This window comes from Asterias rubens, chromosome 18 (genome assembly GCF_902459465.1).
Source record: "Asterias rubens chromosome 18, eAstRub1.3, whole genome shotgun sequence".
Lineage (NCBI taxonomy): Eukaryota > Metazoa > Echinodermata > Asteroidea > Forcipulatida > Asteriidae > Asterias > Asterias rubens.
This window is the reverse complement of record NC_047079.1, coordinates 11,427,039-11,454,615: the sequence shown is the minus strand read 5'-3', so window position 1 is coordinate 11,454,615 and position 27,577 is coordinate 11,427,039. Positions and strand designations below refer to the sequence as shown.

The following is a 27,577-nucleotide window of genomic DNA, read 5'->3' as shown; positions in this document are numbered from 1 at the left end:
TTTCTGCTTAATCAGTTTTAAGAAATGAGCATTGGTGTTAAGTAGTCAATTTAGGTTTTAGTGATATAATGTACAGTTTGTGACTGGTATCCTGCTAATTTCTGCTAAGCAGACAACTGCTTAAAGCAGCTCGACGAAACTGGGGCCTGGTGTCTTGTCTGTCGTGCCCAAAAGCATGACCACGCCACACCATACTTACAAGATCGTCACTGGCTGCCGATTAGGGAGAGGATAACCTTCAAGATCTTGGTTTATGTGTATAAATGCCTTAACAACACAGCTCCTGGCTATTTTACCTCTTGCCTATCTCTCCATCGGCCTGGCTGCTCAAGTCTACGCTCAGCATCTGACACTACTCGCTTCATGGAACCTAACTCAATCAAGCTTCTTAAGTCGGCCTCAAGTCGCACATTCTCACATTTTGCTCCACACACCTGGAATGCACTCTCCACCTCAATCAGGAAATCCGACTCTCTTCGAACATTTAAGAAGTGTATCAAACATTCTCTATACCCTATCTAATGCGCTGCGTTCTTGACGTAGTGGCGCTATATAAATGCCCTATACAGTATGTATGTATGTATGTGAAGTGGTTAATATAAGCTTTTGTTGGTCTCCTAGTTTATCTGAGATGGAGGCAACATTCACACAGCGAACCCAAGCTCTTCTTGAAGAATCCAAACTACTGGAGATGCAATTCTCCGTGGATCAGTTGTCACTCAGTGTTGAGAGTAGAGGTAAGTATTATTCTTTAGATGGCAGATTAACAGCAGTGGACACTATTGGTAATTGTCAAAGACTAGCCCTCACAGTTAGTGTGTCTTAACATATGCATAAAATAACAAACCTGTGAAAATTTGAGCTCAATGGGTCGTCGAACTTGCGAGATAATAATGAAAGAAAAAACACCCTTGTCACACGAAGTTGTGTGCGTTTAGATGGTTGATTTCGTGACCTCAAGTTCTAAACTTGAGGTCTTGATATCAAATTCGTGGAAAATTACTTCTTTCTCGAAAACTATGGCACTTCAGAGGGAGCCGTTTCTCACAATGTTTTATACCATCAACCTCTCCCCATTACTCGTTACCAAGGAAGGTTTTGTGCTAATAATTATTTTGAGTAATTACCAATAGTGTCCACTGCCTTTAAGAAATTTGTTTTCAAACTATTTCTCTGAAATGTTATTTTAGTCCTTTCTTTCAATGCTAAATTTAAACCCCTGTCTGATTTTGATGAAACTTTTCAGGAAGGGAGCAGTCAATATATAAAAAGAAAAAAATAATAATTCAGGTGAAGGTTGCGGAAGCACCATGTGTTAATCTCTTTTGAGTAGCACTGGTTCTGAAACGAACAGTGGTTTCAGAACCAACGCTACTCAAAAGAGATCTACACATTTTGTACGGCAAACCTCACCAAATACTCCCACCATGCGCTGTTTCATTTAAATTTACACAAACATTTTTTTTTTTAAATATCACTGTTGCCTCGCTTTTCTTGTTTGCCCATATGATAATTCCGACAAACGGCTTATTTAGCTTGTCACATATAAATGATTCAAACTTGGCTTTGATTTGATTTCAGGTCGTTGTATCGCAGAATGCCAGGTTTACGGCGTCAAGGCAAACCTTGGTAAGCAACCATACAACACATCAATCTCGTTAACCGTTCATGGACTCTTACTCATCGACGCACTCCAGCAGTTTGGACCTGAGTTTGAGCTACTCTTAGCATCACATCGTGACCTCAGGTTAGCCACCCGTACTAGAATTAATGGACTCTTCCAGTAAGCTATCATGTACCAACCCTACTGAAATGAATGGATTCTTCCGGTAAACTATCGTGTACCATTCCAAATGGAATTAATGGACTGTTTCGGTAAACTTTCATGTACCAACCCTACTAGAATTAATGGACTCTTCTGGTGTACTGTCATGTACCACCCCTAATGTAATGAATGGACTCTTCCTGTAAGCTTTCATGTACCATCCCTACTATAATGAATGGACTCTTCCATTACCAATGATGAACCATCCCTATAAGGTAAGTTTCTTGAAAGTTATGAATTTACAGAAAACTGAAAGTCTACAATTATTTGTTGTCAATTTTGTCTACTTGTTTGTAGTTTACATTTACCAAGTGGCAGTATAGTGGACAGTGAACGCACCACACCAAGGTCTCTCCAATCACCCACCTCTCCTCAGAGTCCAGCCTCTCCTGCAGAGAGAATGATGGATTCTTCCAGTCCATCAGTACTTGCATCTGCCTTGTCAGCTATTGGAGGTTCCATTTCAGGTAAAGGGGTGTTCCATTAAAAATCAGGGGAAATTAAATTGCTATTATTTTTTGTTTACACTAATTTACTTGTTAATGTTTGTTGTGTTGTCATTTAGCCTTCGAGAAAGACTCTGCTAGGGTCGACATATCAGACCATTAACTTTTTTGTACATACATATAGAATGACAAATTCAGAGTTGAAAGTCCATAATGATTTTTTCCCCCTGATAAAACATCAAATGTTCAACGTTCAATGAGGTGTGTCATCGTGATCATGGCAGGCCTGTAGCAGTACATGGAATTGAGAACTCTGAGTCAGTTATTGCACAGGCACATGCTCTATACATGATAGGGAATGAGGGTTTGCCCAATTAGTAATTGGGTGAGAACTCATAGTTCCTTGTACAGCCATGGGCCTGTTTTCATTTTTTTAATTCTGGTTGTGAAGTCAAGGACTCTGAGAAAAATCGAACTTAATCACTTTATTAGCCAAGAACCCAATGGATTGAAGACAAGGAAGGAAGTTTCAATTTTAGGCTTAGGTATAAAATATTTCATTTATTAATTCTGGTTGTGAAGCCAATGACTCTCAGATAAGCAAACTTAATCACTGTACTAACTAAGAACCCCACATTGAGAGAATAGAAGGAAGGAAGTTTCAGTTTTAGAGGTGGGAGGAAAACCCCAGAGAATTATTCCCAGGAAAACCCGCACAGTCATGCAGGGACTGAAAACCGTATCCATATATTACCCCCAGTGGGATTCGAACCGAGGTCCCAGAGGTGGAAGGCAAGGCAAGATACCACTACACCAACCCGGTGTGGCGGTTTCAGATTTCCGCCGTTTTCAGTTTTCCGGGTGACGTAGCCGGAAATTTCGATACGTTGCTAACACGGTTTTAGCTTTCCGGCGTGTTCAGTTTTCCGGGTGACGTAGCCAGGCAAAAATACTGCCGCGAGTACCCTTGCGCCCTCTGTTGTTCTCTCAGTGACCCCCAAGTTGTTCTATTACTATTCTTTTCTGTTTAGTCACATTCTCTTGCCCTATCTTTACATGTATTCATGCGTACACTTTTAAGCAGGTCACACTGCTTGTATAAAAAACAAAGCCCATTTCTCATTTTAAAATTATATAAAGTTTTGTTTTGCATGTGTTACTTTACGGCTACCCTACATGCGAATTTGGCCCAGAAGCAAACATTTATAAATACCCAGCCTTTAAAGAAATAAACAGAGAAAACACTCCAACAAATGGCAAATCACGAGTTTGTTGTATCTATACAATTTAGAATAAAATAAAAAATAAATAAATAACTAAATAAATCAAATAAAAAACGGTAATAAATAAATAAACTAAACCAGAATAAAAATGTTTTTCACAGGTTTATTTATGATTTATTACTCACACATAAGAACACATCTGTAATTACACAGTATTGACTTATAATTGTAGATACAATGTATGTACTTTTTCAAAATGTCCACAGATTTACATTAAACTTACAGGGTTTGAAGATAATGATAGTGGAAAGCTTCCCTTCAAATCTTACTTGCTGAGGTGCTGTAGTTTTTGAGAAATGAGTAAAACAATGTCATGAAAATCCGTTTGTAAATGATTAAAATAATTTTCGTCTCATGAGACGAAAATTATTTTCATGACATTGTTTTACTCATTTCCCAAAAACTACAGCACCTCAGCACATAGTATTTTCAGGGAAGCTTTCTACTATCATAATCTTCAAACTGTGTAAGTTTAATGTAAATCTGTGGACATTGTGTTTTTTGTTAGGAAAAAGTACATATACCCCTTAAGGAAGCAAAGTTTTTTAGAAAACAATTACTCGATGAGATCTATCACAATATGTATAATAACTTTATAGATTGAAAAATCCACGAATACAATACAAATACAGTACATGTATATACCATAAAACTAACCCGTAAAAATTTCATTTCAAAATGTGGTGGCAGCATTCTTGATATAATTGCCGAAAATCTGGAGCAATTATCAACGCAGAAAGAATAACCTGCAACTAGAATACACAGTTTCTGACAGAAACACTTCTCATGAACTTTGTCTGATAAAAACTGATATCTTTTCTTTATGTTTTTCTGAGGCTCTTTTGGTTATGCAGTGACCATCAAGAGTATGACTGTCTTATCAGGAGAAATTGAATTAAACCCAGGCCAAATCATTCCTAATCACCGCAACACTTGGGATACACCAAGTGACAATTACCCAACGTGTCCAGTGCCTTTAAGTGACACAAATCGTGCACCAAAATAACCTCGAAATTGTCGTACATGGCAGTGGCGCAGTACACAGGGAGGGATGCCATTTAGAAGCTGCTCTGCAAACTGTAAATAAACATAAACAACCATGTAAAAATGGAGATAAGTCTTTGGGCAGGTTCTCCAAGCTAGCTCTTTATTTATCTCTTATATTCTGACAAATTTTGCTGGCTAAGGGTAAAAGTCCCTGACTACTTCTCCCTCCCCTTTGTTCATCTTTTTCCCTCCCCTTTCTCCTGACACTTGCTCTTCCCCTTCCCCCTCTAATAACATTTCTTACATGTAATCATATTCCCCGATGTATGCATGGTATTCATATAAATAACAAAATACACTTTTTGGTTGGTAAACTAAAAATACAATGTCGTTACAAGAAAATGCCTATACGAATCCTATACACTACTCTAGTACTGTAGTACTACAGAGTACATGTACAGTCAGTAACTAGCATAATAGTACCATAGAAATAGAGCATTGCTCTATAAAGTACAAGTTCCCAAACTACACACCACAGGGTTAAACTGCGTGGTGGTACATGAGGTAAACAAACAGTAACACTACCGTACGGAACATACCAACCAAGGCGGATTATTAATTATTCTATTGAGTACTTACTGGTCTGATCATACGTGTACCGTTTCGATTGGCAACGTACTAGCCTCTTCTGGTTTTCTGAAGCTCCTTCAGTATAAATACCGCTGGTTAAATATAGGATTATTTGCCTGGTTTTTACCCCAAAGTCTCCGAGACGATCCACGCGATCTCCACTTGATGTACTCACGGACGACGCCATGACAGCTACAAAACCGGAGAGTATCACGGACGGATTACTCAATACGGCACGTAAAATGGACTACTTTTGCTCGCTGTGCGCAGACATCGCATGACGTAATGCTACCGTATTTGGTCACCCGGAAAACTGAAAACGGCGGAAGTCTGAAACCGCCACACCGGGCCCAATTTCATAGAGCTGCTTAAGCACACAATTAAGCAGCTCTATGAAATTGGCCCCTGACCGATTTGAGCATAAAGACGCCGCCCCTTAAAAAAACAATTTTATTTTCATTTTAGGGACTTCAATTGATAAGACCTCAGGTAGCTCTAAGCTTCAGGAGCAGCTAGTGGCAGACAGTAAGAGACACACCGAGACAGACACGGTGGGGGATGAGGTGACAGAAGCCCTCATAACGGTACAGGTTGAACTCATTAGTCCCGACTGTCCGTCAAACTCTAATAGCAGCCGAGAAGCTCTTCAGATTGCATCCGTACAGTTCAACAACTTGGATGTTATAGGTATACTTCTGTAGAAAAACTCATAAATGTCTCCCTAACCCTCCTCAGCACATATTAGTGCGTAAACACCAGGGCCCATTATCATAAAGCCTGTATCACAAAAACTTGCTGAGCACAACAACATCTTGCTTAGCGTAAAATAGTTTATCATTGCTTCCACTGGTATCCCACTTATTTCTTCCTAGTAAATAAATTTGCTTAGCAGAATTTTCTGCTGAACAGCTTTATAAAATTTGGCCTTGCAATCATGAATCGAGGACATCCTAAGAGTCCTTTTGGCCATCTTTTGTTTGTACTTGAAAGTTTTGCTGAGCAGAAACCGGTTCCCAGTTGAAATAATTTGTTACATACATGGCTCATGGCTGGTGCCCTGCTATTGTCAGCTAAGCAAGTAACAAGCTTCATGAAATTGGACCTTCTTTGTTGACGGGGTTATCCAAGAATATTCCATTCTTCTTTCGTCTTTTGGACATTTGAAATGAGATGTCTAATTGTTGGAATATCTCACATTTTCTTGAAGCGAACCAAGAAACTATCGTTGAGCTTCTCTCATTCTTCCATCGAGCCTTCCCTGAAGATACGAAGGAACCGACGTCGCAAACAACGATGCAAGGAGACATCTCTACATTTGAGGTAACTTCCCCCCCCCCCATTATGCACTGCAAAAATGGCTTCTTCTTTGCAAACTCTAGGTGGCGCTTTATAATATGAATCTCCTAGATTGATTGTCATTGACAATGGCTGTGGCTGTTGGCTTATTATGGCTAGCGATAGCTACAACCAAAGCTCTAGTATGGATATGACATTTGACATCTGCTTCTGGCTACAGCTTATGGCTTTAGCATACATTATATAGTTCAATTGAGAAAAAAATTATCACACATCTTAATTCTTTATACCTAATGCAATTCTCACATCATATATCTGCACTGACCTGGGGCCCAATTTAGTGCTTACTGCACACGTTTCATTTCATAGCGCTGCTAACCGTAAGCACACGAAAAGGCATGCTAACCTTTCCACTGTATGGAAATAATTTGCGAAACAATGGAAATCCATTGAGAGCGTGCAAGTCGCTGCCCAATTTTCTTGCTAACTAGTGAAATATGTTGTGCTTAAATCAAATTTGTTTGCTACAGTTAGCTTGAAAATTTGCCTACCAGTAAATTGGGCACGGTTCCCAGTCAATACTGAAAAACAATTTAAGTGTCTCCATGAAAATATTTTTGTCGTATTGATTTACAGCTTGAGAGCATATCCAGCACCAAGACGGAAGTCACTGCAGACTTTCATCGTCTCAATGTGGTCTTAGTGCGGGGTGAAACGGATCAAAACAAGCATGTGATTGGACGGAAGGTTGCCACGGCGACAGTCACTGCGGCTCATGTTTGGGCGACGCTAGGTAAGAGAACAAGTTTTATCTGCCAGTTTTTGTTGTTTTTTTTCTTCAAAGTTTATAATGTTTAAACCTACCCTGTATAAAGTTTCCGCCCTGGCCATTTTGTTTGATTCCCGGTATACTCACATACTCATTTATACTTTTTTTTTCAGGTGGAGATTTTCATCTGGAGGGTTCCCTCGGAGGTCTACAGCTCCTAGATGTAACTCCAGAGGGCAGCAGACATAAGAAGGTCTTCAGTGTCGGTAGAGACCCCCAAGCCACTGATGATTTATCAACCAGCGCTTTGGTACCTCCTATGTCATCGGAAATTGGTGATCTGTACCGCACAGCGATGGAAAGAACTTGCGTGGATGACTTTGGTTTAGAAGAATCTAAAGCTTTCTCGTTCACGTTGAAGAAAACAGAAGGTGTGTGTATGTCGCCGTTGGACTCTAGAACTCAAACACCAGGTTTTGATGTCAGGAACGTGCAAACGAGTGACGGGTTTGACTTGACCCTTCACCTTGCGTCCCTTTGCTACACGCACGTTCCGCGTTTCCTTCACGACATCACGCTCTGCGTGGATGAATTCCAAAGCTCAGCGGCCTCGCTCGCCGATTCAATCCAAAAAGCGGCCGCCGTGGTCGCGATGGACTTTGTCCGACAGAAGTCCGACTTGGCAGCTTCAGTTGCGTCTCCGATGATGTACAGTACAAGGATTGAGACCCCAGTCCGTGGGGGTGTAGATGCTTCAGACGGCAGCGTTCTGGAGGAGAAACCGCCAGCGATGGATGTCAAGTTCAACATGACGATGGAAACGCCAATCATAATCATCCCAAGGTCCGCGCTTAGCTCCGAAGTCCTCGTTGCGCACCTCGGGAAAATCTCCATCACAAACACTGCTGTGATTGGTGAGAATACGATCGGTAGTCCCGGAGAAAACCGCTCGTTCGTAGCGACTGACAACAGTGTCGTCATGCCAGCAACGACTAAACTCTACTTAGGAATGCGAGACATCAAGGTGTCGTCCTTCAACCATTTAGACTCCAAGTCGAGAGCGGGGAGCTTCGTAAGCACGGACAGTCGCGATTCGTTGAACAGCGGGCCGAACTCATACAAAGGAACTCCGATCCTGCATGATACCTCGTTAGAGTTAACTATTAATCAGTTACCGGTGGAACCCCTAACGATGCCGAGTGACTACAGCATGGATACTCTAGGGTCGGATGAGAGTTTCTTACTACCCGAAGAGCCGTCACCGACAACCTTGGTTTCTGGGCGGGTGGTGTCTCCTTTGAAGGTGATCCTCTCGAAGCATGTCTACGAGCAGATTCTCCAGACTATGGATAATCTAACGTATAAGGAGAACAAAGACGCCGAGTCTAAGAGAACTCCCAGCACGTCTGGCACCCCGACTGGAGGGCTGTTTATGTGGCAGGTTGACCCAGCGGACACTAACCAACCCACCGACTCTGATTTGAACAAAACCGACAAATCCGACGTGGACAATTTTGAGAATGAAACGAAAGAGTCGCACACGAAGGTCAAAGTTGACTTTCACCTTCCCGAGTTCTCGGTGGAGATGTGTGGTAACACGTGCGACGGGGACCAGGGACTGGTCAACCTAACGTTCCAGAACTTCAGCGTGGAGTTTGTGAATACGACCCCGCATACGTCGTCGATCGACGTCACGTTGCAGTCTCTAATCATGGAGGACCTCCTACAACCTCCGTTCTCAAAACACCGATACCTCATGGTGTCGACCGGCGGACCCCCCATCATGACCCCCACACCCAAAATGTTTCATTCAAGTTCTTGCCCCTCGATCAGCACGCTGATGTCCCCTATCCCAATTCGACCGGGGTCGCTACCTTCCGCCTTAGACAGCCCCCCTGTACCCAATTACTCTTCTTACCACACCCCTCGGTTCGGGCAGCCAGGGGCGAAGGGCGTACCCATTGTCCCATCTACGCCACCCCCTTCTCTGAATGAGAGTCTGGAGAATATACCAGAGGGAGATGTCTCGGACGCGTCGTCAGTCGGCAAGAATACCCTCATGAGAATCAAGGTTATGTTGGTGGACAGAGAATGCCCGGAGTATACTACAAAATACAAAAGGGTAAGAATTATTTTTCTTATATTTATTTTTGTTCTACCCTTACACGGATGTGTATTAGCACTGTATACTTTCTTGAGCTCTGTCAAAGAAATCACAGGCTTATTACTCGGGTGGGATTCGCTAAGTTAGCTGCTATGGTTATTTAAAGGGTTAAACCACATCAGTGAGTAAAACAATGTCATTGCAAAGCACCCATGTTTCAAGAAAATTCCAGTTTGGGTAAAATTAGTAATAATTCTCTCACCACATACGCTAACTTGCAATCTTCGCTCTACCAACCAACTTCTTTTAACTGTCCCTAAAACAACCACACCTATGACGATCGTGCATTTTCTAAAGCTGCACCCACTCTATGGAACTCTCTTCCTGTACATAGTCGAGCTACAACTTAGATTTTACCACTTATTTTTGCCAACACGATAATGTAAATCTGTAAAATTCAGTGTACTCTTTTTCTATATAATCTAAGCTTTGAACTTGCAATCTTTGTTGTTATTCTCTCGAAATAAGTTTTGTCTTAGATAGTTGACTATTATTCATCAATACCTAAAACAGTTTATCCATTCTGATTGGTCGAGAGGGCATCACTTGGGGTTGTTTGAACGGATGATATAACACCAGTAAAAAGTGTTGAAACATGGGCGTGACACGCGAGCTTGCACCTGTGCTTATAAGACAGTTTCTTCATTCCTATTGGTCGAGAGCAACCGCTAAACTGTTGTGCAACATCACGCGATACGCGCAACGCGCACAGCATTCCCTTATAAGGAGTTGTTTACCCGAGGGCCTTGACTGGGCCTTACCATTTCATAGCTGGAGGGGTGTTGTGTTGAAAGAAATCATTGAACAATTATAATTTTTGCATTTATTTTACCTTGTTGATGTTTTTTGATCGAAAAGGTGTTTATGAATGGGAATCAAAGTGTGTTGAATCGGTTTTCAACTAGTGGTTTAATTCCGCCGAGGCCTGGTTCTTGATAATTTACCTCGACTTCTCCTCGGTAAAATTATCAAGAACCAGGCCTCGTTGGGATTAAACCACTAGTTGAAAACCTCTTCACCACACATTGATTCCCTTATTAATTATTATTATGTTTCTGACTGTTTTGATGACTTCAAAATTGAGATTGTACGACTTTTACATGTTTAGGTGAACAGGTTTGTTGATGTAACCTTCAACTCTCTGGACACCACGATCAACCTTCAGACTTGGGTTGTTCTTCTAGACTTCCTTGGCATCGGAGGACCGGCTCCGAAGAGCCGAGCGAGCCCAGAGGAGAAGGCTTTGTGGAGACTCAAGAAGAAGGCTGCTTCTAAAGCTGCATCTTCAAGAACTGATGCGGAGACACTCTCAGCAACTGCCGGTAAGATTCTTAAAAAGAAACTTGTATCGAAAGGACCAGGCGGCCGATTTCATATAGCTGCTTATAAAATTTGACAAGCTTGGTTTCTGATATGATCGGAGTAACTAATGATTTGTAAATAATAACAATAATAATAATAATAATAATAATAATATTGGCATCTTATATAGCGCTTATATCCATCACTCAGTGACGCTCAGGGCGCTTTAACATTCAGTCTTTTCCTGCAAGGTATGTGGGGCTACGTTTGCAATTATGATACCTACTCCTTTTACATAACACAATGTAATAGTTTACAAGGTGCTGTGGTGCAAAATGCCGCTGATCAGACCAGGAACATCGGGGCGAACTCCTTTCGAGAGGTGGACTGGGTTCTTTACGTGCATTTATCAACACAAAGGACCAATGGCTTTACGTCCCATCGGAAGGACGAAGAAATAATGGTTAATTATCTTGCTTAAGGACACAAGTGTCACGACCAGGACTCGATCTCACCATCTGCTGATCAGAAACACCAGAGAGCTTGAGTCTGGTGCTTTTATCCACTCAACAACGACAAGCCACAGCTTTGACACTGGTAACGATTGGAGTAAACAACGTTTTGATGATTTGTTTATTTTTGCCAACAGAGATGAAGATCCAAGATGAAGTCAACACCGAGATGGTGATCCAAGTTGGCTCCCTGTCCCTCCTCCTCAACAAACCTGACTACGAGCTCGCCAAAGCCAACGTCTCAGAGGTCTCGGCTCATCTCCTTCTCATGGATGGTAACATTGACGTCAGCGGACGTCTTGGGAGTATTTCTCTTCTAGACTTGACTCCTCACGGGAAGTTGTACCGGGAGAGGTTTAGCACGAAAGGGCAGGAAGCTCTGAGCTTCAGCATCTTTAAGTAAGTCGATGATAAGAATAATAATAATATAATAAAAATAACAAATTCTTATATAGCGCATTTCACCACAACCGCCTCAATGCGCTTTATATTAGTGCCCTACCCATTAGGCCAGTAACATTTCTTTAATCTTCTCAGCTCCCTGTGGAGTATACAACTTGTTATCACAGCGCTCCAAAGGGTTTTTCATACACAATACCAACCTCTACCCTCACAGGTACCCATTTATACCCCATGGTGAAGAGAAGCATGAGACATCTGCTCTACATTGGCAAAGGTTGTGTGTTCGAATTCCATCCGATTAATGTGCCTTTGAGTTTTTTTTCACAGAACTCAGGAAATTACTGAGTAAACAGTGCTTTATACATGTATACACATCCGTGTAAGGGTTACCCAACAAATTTCCTTTGATTTGTTTCAGATATGGTCAGCCAGACCCTAACCTTGATCGTACTTTTGACTTGAGAATTAAGCTCAGGATGTCGTCAGTGCGCTATATTCACACAAACCGCTTCCAGATGGAGACCATCGCCTTCGCGCAGCACTTCAATCAACTCCAGGAGGTGCTTGGAACAATGAGGGCAGCATCCGATGGGGTTGAGGTGAGTATAGACAATGTGACCTCTGACGTTACATGAAAACCATAACATGATTCGCGCGCATACCGCCGGGCAAACCTTTGTGTTTTGGCAGCCAGCTAGAAAGTGTACGCAATCTTACTATACTACGCAATTCAGTGCCCGGCGAAACATGACGTATAAAGTGTTTTGTCAACAGAGGGCGGTTTGAATGTAAACATAGGTCACATCGTCTATAGAGGGCGCTGTTTCGTTAACCATTAAAAGTCTCACTCGCTGTTTTTTTCAAGAAGCAGATTCTTGCCAGATATGAGATATGTGTTTATGTAAAAGGAAACCAAATATTTTGGGTGGTACTTGTCAGTGTTGTATGACTCATCACTTATACGTGACTGAGTCCGACTTGGGTCACATTTTTGATGACTTGGACTCGGCCTCGAGTCATGGGCCCAATTTCATGGCTCTGCTTACAGTAAGCAAAGATTCGGCGCTTACTCAAGCAAGGAAAGACAAGCGTATGTCATGGGTTAATGAAAATGCTCGTAACTAAGCATTCTTTGCTTTATACACAACTGTGCTTACACCACTTTGAGGCTTGCACATTAAGCGGAGAATGGTAATTGTAAGCACGGAGTTTGGCAGTAAGCAGAGTCATGAAACTTGGCCCTGATGGTCATTGTTTCAGACTTGGACTGGCACTCGACCATCTGAAATCAGAACTGGGACACAGACCCAATATTTCTGATTTAGTGTTAATTATTTCTTAATGTTTTTCTGTAATTTAAAAACAAAATATAAATATATATCTACATATGCTCTGTATTTTAAACGCAATTCAGCCTCTGGCTGCCAAGATTGAATGTTTTTTATAAAAGTACTTGTGCATAAAGTTAATAGTGAAGATCTCAGATTTTGACTCCAGGGTTGAGAGCTCAAATACAATTCTGTACCAAAGTGTTGTCTGCAATATTTTGTTTGACTGCAGGTTAAAGAGGATCCTAAACGAGCGTCCCGCATCTCCCTCGATATCGAAGCTGGCTCACCAGTCTGTATCGCTCCAATCAGCTCCAAATCCAAAGATGTCCTTGTAGTCAACCTGGGAAACCTAACTCTGAAGAATGAATTCTTGATGGCTGGGTCTGAAGGGACGATTGCCAGATTACCTTCCAAAGTGGTGAGTCCTCTAAGAACTATCTAAGCTCCCTGCGGAGTATACAGTCTAAAAAAACTTTTCTTTTAAGAGCATTGGACACCTTTGGTAACTGTCAAAGACCAGTCTTTCCACTTGGTGTATCCCAACACCTGCACAAAATAACAAACCTGTGAAAATTTGAGCTTAATTGGTCATCGAAGTTGCAAGAAAATAGTTAAAGAAAAACGCCAATGTTGCTCAAATTTGTATGCTTTGAGGTGTCTGAGGTCAGATACAAATATTTTAGTGAGAAGTTACTTCAAAGGGAGCGGTTTCTCACAATTGTTTATACTATCAACAACTTTTCATTACTCGTTACCAAGTAACTTTTTATGAGTAATTACCAATAGTGTGCAGGCCTTCAATCTAAAACGGTTTTGATTTTAAGGACAGTTTGCTAAATGTTGATTTGGTTTTGATCACCCAGGCGTCCGATGATGTGCAGTTCAGCAAGGAATCAGTCAACCATGTTTGTCTCTTGGACTGTATGCATCTGGATCTGTCCGATATGGATTTATTCTCAGCAGAGAGAGTCGAACACGTTAACTTCAACGCTAGGGACGACACAGCTATGATCTTCCCTTCATTCGTCATCTGCCGCAAGGTAGGGCATCCATTTCTTAAACAAATATAAAATACTTGTGTGTGAATGAAAATGAAGAAAGGTCAGTTTTATATGTGAGGAAATCCCCAAACTGAGGGCAAACCCACGCAATCTTGGCCCAATTTCGTAGCTCTGCTTACCGTAAGCACAGAATCGGCGCTTACGGAAGCAGGGAATTCTGTGCTTATGGCAAGCGTATTTCACGGGTTAGTGGCGAACTTTGGCTTCTGTGCGTGGGTACTCCGCGTTACTAGGCATTGTACGCTTACAAGGCTAGCGCAGAAATTTGGCGCTTGCACGTAAGCGGGAATTGTGATCGTAAGCGCTGAACTCGGCGGTAAGCAGAGCCATGAAGTTGGGCCCAGGTAGAGACTAAAACTCCACCCACACACAAGGCTCCGAGGCACTCGTCGGAGAGGTGGTTCGTGGGGGCCAGCGGAGCTCCGTCCCCCACGAGAGTTAAGTGAAGACCCGGTCCGTTATTAAAGTAGGGCCGAGCCGATCTGAAGTGGGATTCGAACTAGGGTCCACAGAGGTGAACGGCAGGGAAAGAAACGACTAAGCCAACTGGAATGGCTGTCAGTGTTGTATCTAGACCAATTCTAGTGGTGGGCTCTAAATCCAAATTTAGTCCACCAAGGGCTAGCAGTTCAACAAAATTATTCATGTTTAAATATGGGGCCATCATTGCTGAAGGGCAATCTGGGGGAAATCTTTACTGGGCAGAATAGTGTGTTTTGCTGAGATTGCTTGGCGAAATTTTTTAGTTCTGGGCAGGTCCTCCCGGCACTGCCCACCGTTGTTGAAAGACTTACGGCTTTGTATATGTTTCCTTATACAGGGTGGTCGTCTATTGAAGAATACCTGCATGCTAAAACTCCAAGTGGACAGAAACCTGGATGCGGATATCAGCAGAGCCGGTAAAATATATTCCTTATTTTGATTCAATGAATTTTACACCGTTTTTTGAGATGTCTGACTTTTGGTTCAGTGACTGAGCGGTGAATTACAAAGGTTGTTCAGATTGGTACGTATGCCTGATGTTAACCCTACTCACTAAAGCTCCGACAATAAGAATGACTCTTGTGCTTATTAATTGTGGTTTTACCCTTGCACTAATGTGTGTCAGCACTATATACTTGAGTTCTGTGAACAAAATCACAGGCATATTACTCGGGTGGGATTTGCACCCTTGACCTTTGCGATTCTAGAGCAGTGTCTTACCAACTAGACCACACGAGTTTGCCCTGTAGTCAGAGGCAGTTCAAATCCTATGTTTTAGCAGCGAGTACTTGCAGCGATTTAAGACATTTGTGTTTCTTCTTTGTTTTATCAGCACCTGATTTTAGTGTATCTGGAATGCTATCATCCGTCCATTGTTCCCTGGACGTTGCTCAGTACCAGTTGATACGTGGCATGCTGGATCACAACCTGGGGGAGAAACTGGAAGAATTCCAGTCGATGCAGAGAACACAAAACCCAGTCAACCAGGTAAAAAAAATCAGTCATAAAGTTTTGCAACAAAACTCATGAGAGTTTCAGTAGAAATCATTCTTAAAGGCAGTGGACACTTTTGGTTATTACTCAAAATAATTATTAGCAGAAAAGAGGTTGATGGTAAAAGACATTGTGAGAAACGGCTCCCTCTGAAGTGACACAGTTTTCGAGAAAGAAATAATTTTCCACGAATTTGATTTCGAGACCTCAGATTTAGAAATTGAGGTCTCGAAATCAACCATCTAAACGCACACAACTTCGTGTGACAAGGGTGTTTTTTTTTTCTTTCATTATTATCTCGCAACTGCGACGACCAATTGAGCTCAAATTTTCACAGGTTTGTTATTTTATGCATATGTTGAGATACACCAAGTGAGAAGACTGGTCTTTGACAATTACCAATAGTGTCCAGTGTCTTTAAACCAAAATCTGCTTACGGGATAAGAAATGAGGTTGTTACTTGGGTTTTCGGGTGAAGTTTACAGTAGCACCATGAGTAAATCGCTTTTGAGTTGTGTTGGTTCTGAAAAGAACCGGTTGTTAAAGCGATTTGATCAGTATGCTCTGATTGTCTTCAGGAGGATGCTGGACTCTGATGCTGGATGCTGCTTGAGTTAAAGGAACACGTTGCCTTGGATCGGACGAGTTGGTCTATGAAAAGCGTTTGAAACCGTTTGTTATGAAATGCATATGGTTAGAAAGGTGTTTTAAAAGTAGAATATATTTTATGACAAACGGTTACAGAACGCTTTTCAAAGGCCAACTCGACCGATCCAAGGCAACGTGTTCCTTTAAGTTATCAACCACCAGTTCTTTTTAGAACCAGACACTACTCAAACATTTTTTACACATGGTGCTACCGCAAACCTCACTTGATGAGACCTGTATGCTTCGATTTTGAAAGGACAAGGGCACCAAGGCGATTTCTCCTTGGTAAAGGGCAACTATGAGAAAGTTGAAAATTTCATTTCAAGGGCAGTGAGGCAGTGACCATGGGGCATGGAGGCAATCGCCTTTATTGCCTACGTGAGGTATAAGGCTTGCTTGATTATAGTCCCACTATGCTAAGTTCCAAATCCTACTTATTTTGGGTTTCCTGTTTCAGACGATACTAAGTGGCCACGTGTGGACCTCCGTCTCGCTCCACGTCCAGCTTGTCAACGTAACTCTAGAGTTACTACTCTCCCACCAGCAAGGCAACACTCCCCAACACTCCCTCGGGAAGTTTGACTTCATCGAATCTCGCTTCTCATTCGAGAGTTTCTCTGATACGACCAAGACAATCGATCTGGTATCCCATGCCATCCGAGCATCAGACACAAGATGGAAGGATCAGGGTACCTATCTAATATCTCTAGTTTACCTTTCATCAATCTTTCTGTTTTTAGTAGATGATTTTAAATGATCAGAGCATACTGATCGAAACAGTGAGTTGAAACCAATGGTTCTTTTCAGAACCCCCCCAACTCATTTAGAGATTATCATTACATGATGTTACCGCAAACCTTTATATATATCGCATATTCACCATGCAACGTTTCAAATCCTACACTTTCGGTAAACAGTATTGTCCAAGGCCCACACTTCGTGTATCACAACTTATATATAAAATAAACCTGTGAAAATTTAGGCTCAATCAGTCATCGGAGTCGGGAGAAAATAACGGGAAAACCCACCCTTGTTTCTGTACGTTTCGCCGTGTCATGACATGTGTTTAAAATAAATCCGTAATTCTCGATATCGAGAATTGGTATGTTTGAACGTTTTCTCAAAAAGTAAAGCATTTCATGGAATAATATTTCAAGAGAAGTCTTTCACCATTACCTTCTCTAAACCCTGTAAGTAATTTGTAAATCTGTGGACTTTACAATTTTTTCTGTTCCGAAAGTGTCCAATGGCTTTAAATGATTTTAATCGTTAAAAAAACACAAAAATCAACTTAGACAAACATTTAATGAAAGAAGCCAAACCAGTTTGTGAAGTTAGATTTATAACATTTCCTACTAGGTTAATCCAAGTGCTTTACAATATCTCTGTTCATAAGGCATACTTAGACTATTTCGCAAACTGGTTCTCCTCAAGACATTTTAAAGCATACTGATAGAAGCGTTGATTTGTTACACCACAGGTTCTTTTGAGAACCATCACAATTCAAAGACAAATTCATGTTATGGTATTTCCATAAACCTTTCTGGAAAATTGCTGACTTGATATATACTTGTTTATCAGACACCAGCGGCAAACCCCCAAGCAATGTATTCTGGGAGGTTCTAACCCCAACACGTCACCATAGCCGCAACCCCAACCCCTTACAGTTAGAGCTACACTACGCATCTCAGCTTGACCACACGAGGGCGACAGTCTTACTGAATAACATGAGGGTAATGTGCGTCATGGACCTCTTACTAGCTGCCAAGGATTTCCTGCTGGAGTACGATGCCAAATCTGTCCACTCAGGTTAGTTTTTCTTAATTTCTTGGGTCCCTCCTGGGCCCAAATTCATAGAGCTGCTTAAGCTCATAATTATGCTTATAAACTTTCTGCTAAGCAGAAATAAGCAGGATGCCAGTCATAATTTGTACTTGTCACACTTAAGTACATGTAGCTGTATGAAGTTGGGTTCAGTTCAGTTTGTAGAATCTGCAATCTTAAAACCAAACCTGGCATGTCATGTCCGAGCGTTCTAGTTCACTGGACCCAAGCTCTGGTGTTGTCAGCAGGAGAGTTCGGGTTCAAGTTCTGGTCATGACACTTGAGCTCAGTTGTGATTTGTTTGGAGTAAATGCAACATTGCGGCTGAACGGCATACTCTTCCTACTTAAGTCCGATTTCCAAGTTTTTTCCCTTGGGAAAATAACGGCAAAACCTTTTTTTTAATAGACTGGAAATATTTGTAAAATCCTTTAGTCCTTTTCATCAAAAAAGTTTGCCTTGTTTTTGTCCAAAGGCAAAATATCATGCCTGTGTACCGGATGTACCTAGTTTGTGTTTCTATTGTTTGTTTCCACATTTCTGAGATGTTTATTTCTGAGATGGCGGCTTGAATTAAATTCCAAAGTTCCTTTTTATAATTGCAACTTTTAAAAATTTTGAGCTTGAACATCATGAGAGGAAACACAAATTTCGATTGTAATGTTTCATTGAACTAGCAGATAGTACGGGCAAAGCACATGGTGCGTCTTCCAACGGCTCCTCCAATCAGTCATCAGCACCATCCTCTACGACGGCCTCTAGAGACAAACGATCAGGAACACCGGTCAATGTCGCTTCGGGAATATTCACCAAACGAGCTCAGGCAGCAGAAAAGGTAAAACCCAACCTCGTTCCCAGGGGTGATCGATCTCGCCGCGCCATTTTTTCCCAGCATGCCTTGCTCAATCATAACCCCCTGGAAGTGTAACTCCAAAATATCCAAATATATGGGATATTACAATTAGTCCTGTGGTTGATCCGTTCTGTGTTGCGCGATAGTCGCGCACACGCTGGATGCGTTGTGTGTAATGAAAGTCACAATTTTGCCTAGGCGTTCAGTGTTGCGTGATGAATAGGTACTTCTTTACACGCACGCGTTTCGGCGTATAGAGCTTTTTGGAGACGCACAGCGTTTCATATTTTGCGCGTATATGATAGCCAATCAAAGACACGGATCGCAGTTTCCCTCCCAGGGGTTAGAGACGTACGCAGAGCTAGCGTGATACGGGGCGCTGCCAATGGTAGCGAGGTTGGGTAAAACCTATGAAGAAAACTTGTTAACAGATTTGTTTTACATAAACAACAGCTATGTCTGCATTATTTGGTCACGCGGGCAAGAAGCACTCATTCTCTCACAACAAAGAGCTTATGGTCAAAGGTCAATTTACAAACTGTCTGGTTTGTCTAATTTGTCAAAATGGTCCCGTCGGTCAGGTCCATTCTCACTCGGGGTAAGTCGGGTCCTTTTGGTCAATCCTATTTCTCTGTTCAGTCGCGTCAGTCACTAATAATTTTTCCGTAATAATTGCTGAGATATTTATCGGTAAAATGTTTAGATGACGTGGAATTTTTTATTTTAATTTTAGAGTGATAATCCGCTGGAGATTCGTCTGAACATTACAGAGACTGAGTTTGTGTTGATGGAGGATACAGCGTGCAGTGACTCAAACTCTGTTATCCTTAAGGTATGTCTTACAGGTCAAATATTAACGCCGGCATGCTGATCCGGAGGTCGTTGGTTCAAATCCTGCTTTTTAACCAAAAGGGCTTTTATGAATAGAAATAAAAGAGTAGTGACTTTGCCTTGGATGGCTGTTTTAAACATTGCAGGCCATGTGTTAAAAGCCACGAACCTGCCAGTTTTAATAGACCAATCCATTAGGCTCCGCTGAGCCTATCCAATGCCCTTTCTGGACAACTCTGCCGCGCGCGCCAAGCATTTGCGCACGCATGTCGGACCTTAATTTGTCGAACTTTTGGTTCTGGAATGGGTTGTGATTGGTCAATACGTAATGGGGCGGGGCTTACTGGATCGGTCTATTGCCCCAGAGTAGGGCTTTTGATCAGGTCATTGGTTCAATATCCCACTCCATTTGTGAATGGGGAAAAAAAAAAGAATTGTGACTCTGGCCTTAAATGGCTGTTTAAAACCTTGCAGGCTGTGTGTTAAAAGCTACAACCCTACTAGTTGTAAATGGCCGTTTAATATAACTCATGTACACGTAGTCAAAATATTCTTCTTTACGCTTTCTTAGGCAACATGTGCCGTACTGACCTACAAGATGGAGAACAAGGAGAACCCATTGTCTTGTAGTCTAGAAGGATTGGAAGTCTTCTCTTGTTGCCTTAGCAACGAAGGTACAACAGCCTTATCCATCGTTGATCCTGTTACAGTCAACGCTGAGCTTAAAGCTAATCCCATGAGTATCTCATCCCAGGGTCGGATGAGCGGATTAATGGATGTTATGGAGGCACATCGGACCTTAGAGGTAAGAATATTTACCTCTCGCGTCATTCTGTCCTGAAATTTACACCACATGGCTATAGGAATATTTAATTATTGAATTTCTCGCGAAGATGGCCCCCCACTTCAACTCAGAAAAGCAGATACTTGTTCCCAATTCAAAACTCATCTCAAAATATATCTATTTCAGAAACATAGTCTTCAGACTTTTGGTTGACTTGTGTATTACCAGTTCTTGTTTTTTTGCGCCAGGAGTGTCATCATTGACAGACATGGTGCAATAGAAATGTTCAAAGTTGTAATTTTTATTATATAACATTCGCAAGGTCTTTCGGCAATTTGTTGGCATGCCAAAGAATTTGCTACCGCTCACAAAGTTGCATGCCTGAGCCTAAGATACTCCACTGGTGGTCGTATGATGGCTTAAGATGCCTTCACAAATTGCTTAATGTTTTTAGGATTAGAGCCCAATTTGAACATTTCCTTTATTGTGTGTCTATCTGGTGTCAATTTCGGATCAGGGTGACGCCTAATTATCACGATTATGGATCTACGGTGAAGTTACAGGAAGGGTACGGGTAAAGGACATTTCATTTGGAGCAGTTTGATGAAGTTACGGTTATTGTTCAACAATTTCGCTGAAGAATGTGAGAACGATCGCTGCTGTTAGATACAGTGATTTGTTTTTCCTCTTTGTTCAAGGTTCACATCCAGGCATTGAACATCCGCGTTTCGTATCACGACGCTAGACTCTTCCTGGCCATTATGAACTCACTGCCAGCCCAGATGCTTCAGACGGAGAACGAACAGAAAGAGGACCTGAGCACAAAGTCTCTTGCCTCAAGCACTTCTAAATCTAAACAAGGTAAACAAATATCGCAAATTCATCAAATATCATCTTAAAGACACGGGGCACTATTGGTAATTGTCAAAGACCAGTCTTCTCACTTGGTGTATCTCAACATATGCACAAAATAACAAATATGTGAAAATTTTGACTCAATTGGTCATCGAAGTTGCAAGAGAAAAATGAAAGAAAAATCACAATTGTTGTACAAATGTTTGTGCTTCCATTTCCTTTATAAAAGGCTTCAGGCCTGCAAAGTCTTTGAGTGAGAAAATACCTGAGGCTGCCAAATTGGAACTTAATTCTCTCTTCATCTTGTCACAGTGTCCAAGTTACAAGAGCTTGGCTTTACTCGTGAGGACTGTAAGATTGCGCTGACGAGTAGCAATGGGCAGCTGGACCAGGCAGCGACGTGGCTTCTGGAGAACGCTAAACCGATGCATAGTGCCCTCATACCGAGACATCAAGACGATGAGGAGGACGGGGAAGGGGCGTTAGAGATTGCCGGAGTTGAGGTAAGAGTGAACGATCTTGGAATTATGGAAATGGAAAGAAATCATGAATCTGTGTGTCGTGTAACCCAGTGTATTTATCTTGCAGAGAAGGTGTTCGCCCCGGCGTCTCTGGTTTGATTGGTAGCATATTTGTGCCACAGCACCTTGTAAACCATTACATGGTGCTAGGTAAAAAGGAGTAGGTCTCATACTTCAAAGGTAGTCCCACAAACCTTGCAGGAAAATACTGAATGTTGAAGCGCCTTGGGCGTTACTGAGTGAAGGATATGAGCGCTATAGAAGTAGCCACTATTATTATTTTTATTATTTAGTCTATTCAGTTAAAATAATTATATAATGTCAAGTATTAAATCACAAGGCGCTCTACCAACTGAGCTATCTAGCCATATGTTGGCGGTGTCCCTATTAGTCAATATATTTGTTTGGGGGTGCCAGTCAGAAGCCATTCAACCTGTAACTGCGATATTATAGCCAGGGATCACACCCAAGTCTACGATACAAGCTGGGAAGTGACCAGCCAAGTGATAAACCACTAGAGTAACTGTCTGGGCAAATTTAAAATAATTTTGGGTTGAACGTGAACAAAATTGACAAGAGTGGGATTTCAACCTGTGACCTCCAGCTTAACATGTCGGTGCTCGACCAACTGAGCTATTTGCCCTGACGCTGGCGGTCTTCCTATTTTGTCAATATCTTTGTTTGAGGGTGCCTGTCGGACAACTATGATTTTATAACTTGATTTTAGAAACAAAAGGCTTATTTCCTTAGTTACAACTCAATGTTCCAATCAGTATGCTCTGATTATCTTCAGAGCACAGCTTCCTGCCAACCTATCCAACCTATTTTTTTTTTTCTAACATTCTGATTGGCTTGGACAAACTCGTTTCCATTGTTAACTGGTTACCTTTGTATTCATTCTGTAGGTTCGTGCTGGGTCCGTCAGTATCTGTCTTATTGACGATTGCAAAGATTCCGATGTCCCACTCATTGAGGTCATGCTGCAAAACCTTCACGTCTTCCAGAAACTTCTGCCGAACATCCAAGGAACGGCTTCAGGGACTCTGCTGGGCGATTACTACAACAGGAGTCTGTCTGGCTGGGAGCCGTTCATTGAACCTTGGAAGTAAGTTTGCATCCGCCCCACCACTCACTCTCATCCCTCCCTATACCTACTCCCCTCCCCAGTTGACCAACCCAGTTGACCAACGCCTTCTCTCTGCCTCATTGACCCTCATGGGTGATTATTACAGCAGGAGTCTGTCTGGTTGGGAGCCGTTCATTGAACCTTGGAAGTAAGTTTGCATCCACCCCACCACTCACTCTCATCCCTCCCTATACCTACTCCCCTCCCCCAACCCCAACCCAGTTGACCAACACCTTCTCTCTGCCTCATTGACCCTCATGGGTGATTATTACAGCAGGAGTCTGTCTGGTTGGGAGCCGTTCATTGAACCTTGGAAGTAAGTTTGCATCCACCCCACCACTCACTCTCATCCCTCCCTATACCTACTCCCCTCCCCAGTTGACCAACCCAGTTGACCAACGCCTTCTCTCTGCCTCATTGACCCTCATGGGTGATTATTACAGCAGGAGTCTGTCTGGTTGGGAGCCGTTCATTGAACCTTGGAAGTAAGTTTGCATCCACCCCACCACTCACTCTCATCCCTCCCTATACCTACTCCCCTCCCCCAACCCCAACCCAGTTGACCAACGCCTTCTCTCTGCCTCATTGACCCTCATGGGTGATTATTACAGCAGGAGTCTGTCTGGTTGGGAGCCGTTCATTGAACCTTGGAAGTAAGTTTGCATCCGCCCCACCACTCACTCCCATCCCTCCCTATACCTACTCCCCTCCCCCAACCCCAACCCAGTTGACCAACGCCTTCTCTCTGCCTCATTGACCCTCATGGGTGATTAATACAACAGGAGTCTGTCTGGCTGGGAGCCGTTCATTGAACCTTGGAAGTAAGTTTGCATCCGCCCCACCACTCACTCCCATCCCTCCCTATACCTACTCCCCTCCCCCAACCCCAACCCAGTTGACCAACGCCTTCTCTCTGCCTCATTGACCCTCATGGGTGATTATTACAGCAGGAGTCTGTCTGGCTGGGAGCCGTTCATTGAACCTTGGAAGTAAGTTTGCATCCGCCCCACCACTCACTCTCATCCCTCCCTACACCTACTCCCCTCCCCCAACCCCAACCCAGTTGACCAACCCAGTTGACCAACGCCTTCTCTCTGCCTCATTGACCCTCATGGGTGATTATTACAGCAGGAGTCTGTCTGGCTGGGAGCCGTTCATTGAACCTTGGAAGTAAGTTTGCATCCGCCCCACCCCTCGCTCCCATCCCTTATCCTCCCTATACCTCTCCATGTGTTCAGGCATGCAACTCTTCTGCATAAAATAAAATCATGCTTCATGAAGTAAAAAAAGTGTGTTGGATGCTCTGCGGAAGTTTACACACAAAAGCATGACACAGTCCAGACACAGACTCAAGTACTCCTCATACTGTTCAGCATACCTTCTAAACTTTGTTTTGCACAGTCTTGTTGCGTAGTGTTTTTATTGCTTGTTGTATAAGGGGGATGCGGCGGGAACAGATGCTGCAATGGCCTAATTTGCGGCTAGCTTCAGTCTGGTCTTGGAGATCAGTAGGAAAATAAAAGCTTGTTGTAATTTTCTGCGTTTTTTTAGGCTGAAGAGTTGCATGCCTGTGTATTGCTTAATGATACAAATGCAATGACCCGGATGTGAAACGACTTTCTGCCATCACCAGAACTTGAGTCCGATGCACTAGACCGCTTGTCCTCTCCACATTTTCACAATCTGGAAACCGAAAGCCTATGTATGTAATGTTAATGATTCTTTGTCTTTGTCTGCTAGATTTAATGTGGAGTGGATCCAGCAAGACAAGACTGTTGAGTATGCTGAGAAACTCTTTGTGCAGTGTAAAGGTAAATTTTGAATTGTTATTTCAGCAAAGTTACATAAAAACCATAGAGTTATATATGAGAACTAGAGGGCGCACTGGCCTATATACGCGACCCGTCATGCGCGCAGGCGGCCATTTTCTAAGTTGACAAATCAGGCATCGCACAGCGTGTGTTTGTGAGGTCTCGTCGCGTTTGTGCAAGAAGCATCGCCAGTGCGCCCTCTAGTTCTTATATACAACTCTATGATAAAAACGCTTCACAAAGTTCAGAAAGTAGTCCAACTTTGTAGGATTATTTACTGCATGCCCAAACATCTAAGTATCATTGGAACAGACATACCAATCTTATCAGAGTCCAAACATTTGGATGTTGAGTTAACGTAGAGTGGAGTATTTTGGAAGCCACTTAGGGGACTCTAGTAAAAAAAAAGTCATAACAAAATATAGTCATCAGAACTTCTCCTTTTGGAAAATTTACATTTACACTAGTGATGGTCTAGCACCTAACCTTGTCAACTAACTTCTCAATTGATTCTTAACCTGCAGTGAATGAGCGGTTAGATCTGAACCTGACTAGTGCTTTGATAGATCTCTACACTAACACCAAGAAGAACTGGACGGAGGATTATTACAACAAGACGGGAAAACAAGAAGGGTGAGTCGACGCCCCCAAAATTATGTGCATTACAAACATGCGGGCGAGTTCAACAAACTTGCAGGCGATTGAAAAGAAATTGATGTAGACTCATCAGACCAGCGAGTGAACAAAAAAATAGTTTAGAGAAATCGTTGTTGATGCGAACAATAAGTGACATTTGAATTTGCCACATTTCCAAAATGTTGACACTCAAATCATGTAACCCTTGTCACTGGGCCACTTGTTAGCATTCTTTATATCATCTCAGTTCCTTAGGAGTAATATGCGCACCAAGTATGTAGCGCACCAAGCACAATCAATCACGAGAACCATTTCTGCCCCCGCAGGTACCCATTTACCCAATTGGGTGGAAGAGAAGCAATAATAGTTGAGCGTCTTGCTCAGGGACACTATTGTCGTGATTGCGATGCAAACCCACATGCCAATGGTTTTACCTCTAGTTGAGTCTGTGTTCTAGACCGCAAGCCCACTAACGTTTAGGGTATAAAATAACGTCTATCAATTTGTATTTTTGTTTTCTAGATTTACCGTCCGACACAGGTCTCCGTTTGTTCCGTTTGCTCTGAAGAATCTAAGCGGGTGTCGTCTTTGGTTCTCAACTCTTACCACAAACCCAAATAGGTAGGACAACAAGTGTTTCAGTTTCCAAAGCTTGTAAGCACAAAAACTTGCTTAGCACAAAAAACCTTTGCTAAGCAAAAGTAGAGTACCAGCCAGAACACCATACAGTTACCATTGCTGTGACTGGTACCCCGGTCATTTCTTGCTTAGCCAAGAAATTTGCAAACTAGTATTTTCTGGTTACAGGATTTATGAAATTGGTCCCTGTTCTTTTTTCAGAACCACAAGAACTTAGAAACAGATTTTGATGAGAGTTTTGGTTATTGTTTCAGGGTTGCCAACAGTCCGACAGAGAAATTAGCTTCCCCATTGGTGTCCGTCGGAGGTTCAAGCTCATGGACTGAGGTCGCCCCCGGTGATGAAATCGCCTTTGTATTTGAAGAGAAGGGAAAACAACGCCACAGGGTGAGTTAGATATTAAATAATAATTACCTCTGAGAGTTTCATGCACTCTAGATTGGCACAAAAACTTGCTTAGCATGAAAATCTTTGGCTGAGCAAAACTAGGTTACCAGCCTAGAACACCATTGCTGCAACTGGTATCGAGGTCATTTCTTGCTTAGCAAAGAAATTTGTAAAGCAGAATTTTCTGCTTAACAGCTTTATGAAATTGGCCCTGGTCAAAAGTGGTGTATTATCATTTAGTATATATCCATGGACCAATTTCATAGAGCTGCTTAAGCAGAAAAAAGTGCTTGCAGAATTTCTTCTAAGCACAAACAATCAGGATACCATTCACAGATGATACATGTGACATGCTATGTTGGCTGGTAAACCTATCCTGTTGAGCATACTTTCGTTGTGCTTAGCTACCTTTTGTGCTCTGTGAACATGAAAAGATATGGCCCCTAAACAAGATTTGAAATCTTTAAAAGCTTGTATGCACTTCGCATGTGCCGGACGAGCTCAAAAGAGCTTTATCATGCTGTCACCATCTTGGTCATGTTCCCTGTTTCCAATCAAAGTCATGAATGCTACTATTCATTGCCCGTGGCACCAGACTATTATTTTGTCCAGCCTCAGTTTGCTTACAATGAGTTGGAATGGAGTAAAACCAAGATGACCACACCATGATAAAGTTCTATAGACAGGGGACATGCTGACTCGCCTGGAAAGTTCTGTGAGAAGTGTAAACTAAGAGTCATGCTAGAATAGAAGGGGACAAACATGGACAACAGGCACTGGAACCAATGAACAAAAGCACCCTTTACCAGCAACATTTTAATGAATACAATCCCAAGGGTGAGATTAGCACCAGTTGAGATAATCCGCGATTGACTGGCACGTCTCCAAACCACACCAGCTACTCATTTTGTTTATTTCCTCGATTCTTGTTGCAGAATACTCACGAGTTACGAGTTCACCAGCTTCTTGTGAGAGTAGAGGGATGGGAAAGAATGTCGCCGGTCTCTGTCGACAAAGTTGGAACTTTCTTCCGTCTCGCCAAACCAGAACACACTCACATGACTAGCATCGTAAGCAAAACCTCCTCTTGTAAAAAAGTCACAAATACTTGCGTCATATGAAATCCCTATGTTTATTCTGCTAACCGAGATCATTTAACTTAAATTTCTTTATCTAAT

General features: G+C 42.3%; 1 protein-coding gene and 1 long non-coding RNA gene across 4 annotated transcripts in view; one reads left to right on the top strand and one right to left on the bottom strand.

Moving 5' to 3' along the window:
- Nucleotides 1–27,577, top strand: part of LOC117302129 (vacuolar protein sorting-associated protein 13D-like) — a 65,674-nt gene that overhangs the window by 15,096 nt on the left and 23,001 nt on the right. For 2 of the 3 annotated variants that reach the window (XM_033785932.1, XM_033785930.1), the window contains exons 21-47: nucleotides 622–737; nucleotides 1,582–1,747; nucleotides 2,123–2,292; nucleotides 5,637–5,858; nucleotides 6,379–6,491; nucleotides 7,104–7,260; nucleotides 7,410–9,358; nucleotides 10,509–10,722; nucleotides 11,352–11,613; nucleotides 12,035–12,215; nucleotides 13,177–13,365; nucleotides 13,811–13,987; nucleotides 14,829–14,907; nucleotides 15,324–15,478; nucleotides 16,590–16,821; nucleotides 17,714–17,941; nucleotides 18,634–18,791; nucleotides 19,543–19,641; nucleotides 20,212–20,445; nucleotides 21,123–21,285; nucleotides 21,592–21,782; nucleotides 22,706–22,905; nucleotides 24,667–24,737; nucleotides 25,262–25,370; nucleotides 25,896–25,994; nucleotides 26,267–26,399; nucleotides 27,335–27,469. In XM_033785932.1, coding sequence (XP_033641823.1) covers nucleotides 622–737; nucleotides 1,582–1,747; nucleotides 2,123–2,292; nucleotides 5,637–5,858; nucleotides 6,379–6,491; nucleotides 7,104–7,260; nucleotides 7,410–9,358; nucleotides 10,509–10,722; nucleotides 11,352–11,613; nucleotides 12,035–12,215; nucleotides 13,177–13,365; nucleotides 13,811–13,987; nucleotides 14,829–14,907; nucleotides 15,324–15,478; nucleotides 16,590–16,821; nucleotides 17,714–17,941; nucleotides 18,634–18,791; nucleotides 19,543–19,641; nucleotides 20,212–20,445; nucleotides 21,123–21,285; nucleotides 21,592–21,782; nucleotides 22,706–22,905; nucleotides 24,667–24,737; nucleotides 25,262–25,370; nucleotides 25,896–25,994; nucleotides 26,267–26,399; nucleotides 27,335–27,469 — 6,202 coding nt within the window. The remainder of the gene's footprint in view (nucleotides 1–621; nucleotides 738–1,581; nucleotides 1,748–2,122; nucleotides 2,293–5,636; nucleotides 5,859–6,378; nucleotides 6,492–7,103; nucleotides 7,261–7,409; nucleotides 9,359–10,508; nucleotides 10,723–11,351; nucleotides 11,614–12,034; nucleotides 12,216–13,176; nucleotides 13,366–13,810; nucleotides 13,988–14,828; nucleotides 14,908–15,323; nucleotides 15,479–16,589; nucleotides 16,822–17,713; nucleotides 17,942–18,633; nucleotides 18,792–19,542; nucleotides 19,642–20,211; nucleotides 20,446–21,122; nucleotides 21,286–21,591; nucleotides 21,783–22,705; nucleotides 22,906–24,666; nucleotides 24,738–25,261; nucleotides 25,371–25,895; nucleotides 25,995–26,266; nucleotides 26,400–27,334; nucleotides 27,470–27,577) is intronic. The other variant, XM_033785931.1, reaches the window with a different exon arrangement.
- Nucleotides 4,391–5,505, bottom strand: LOC117302130. Its single transcript, XR_004520388.1, has 2 exons — nucleotides 5,181–5,505; nucleotides 4,391–4,631 (listed from the first exon to the last, which is right to left on the bottom strand). It is a non-coding gene; the product is annotated as an uncharacterized LOC117302130 (long non-coding RNA).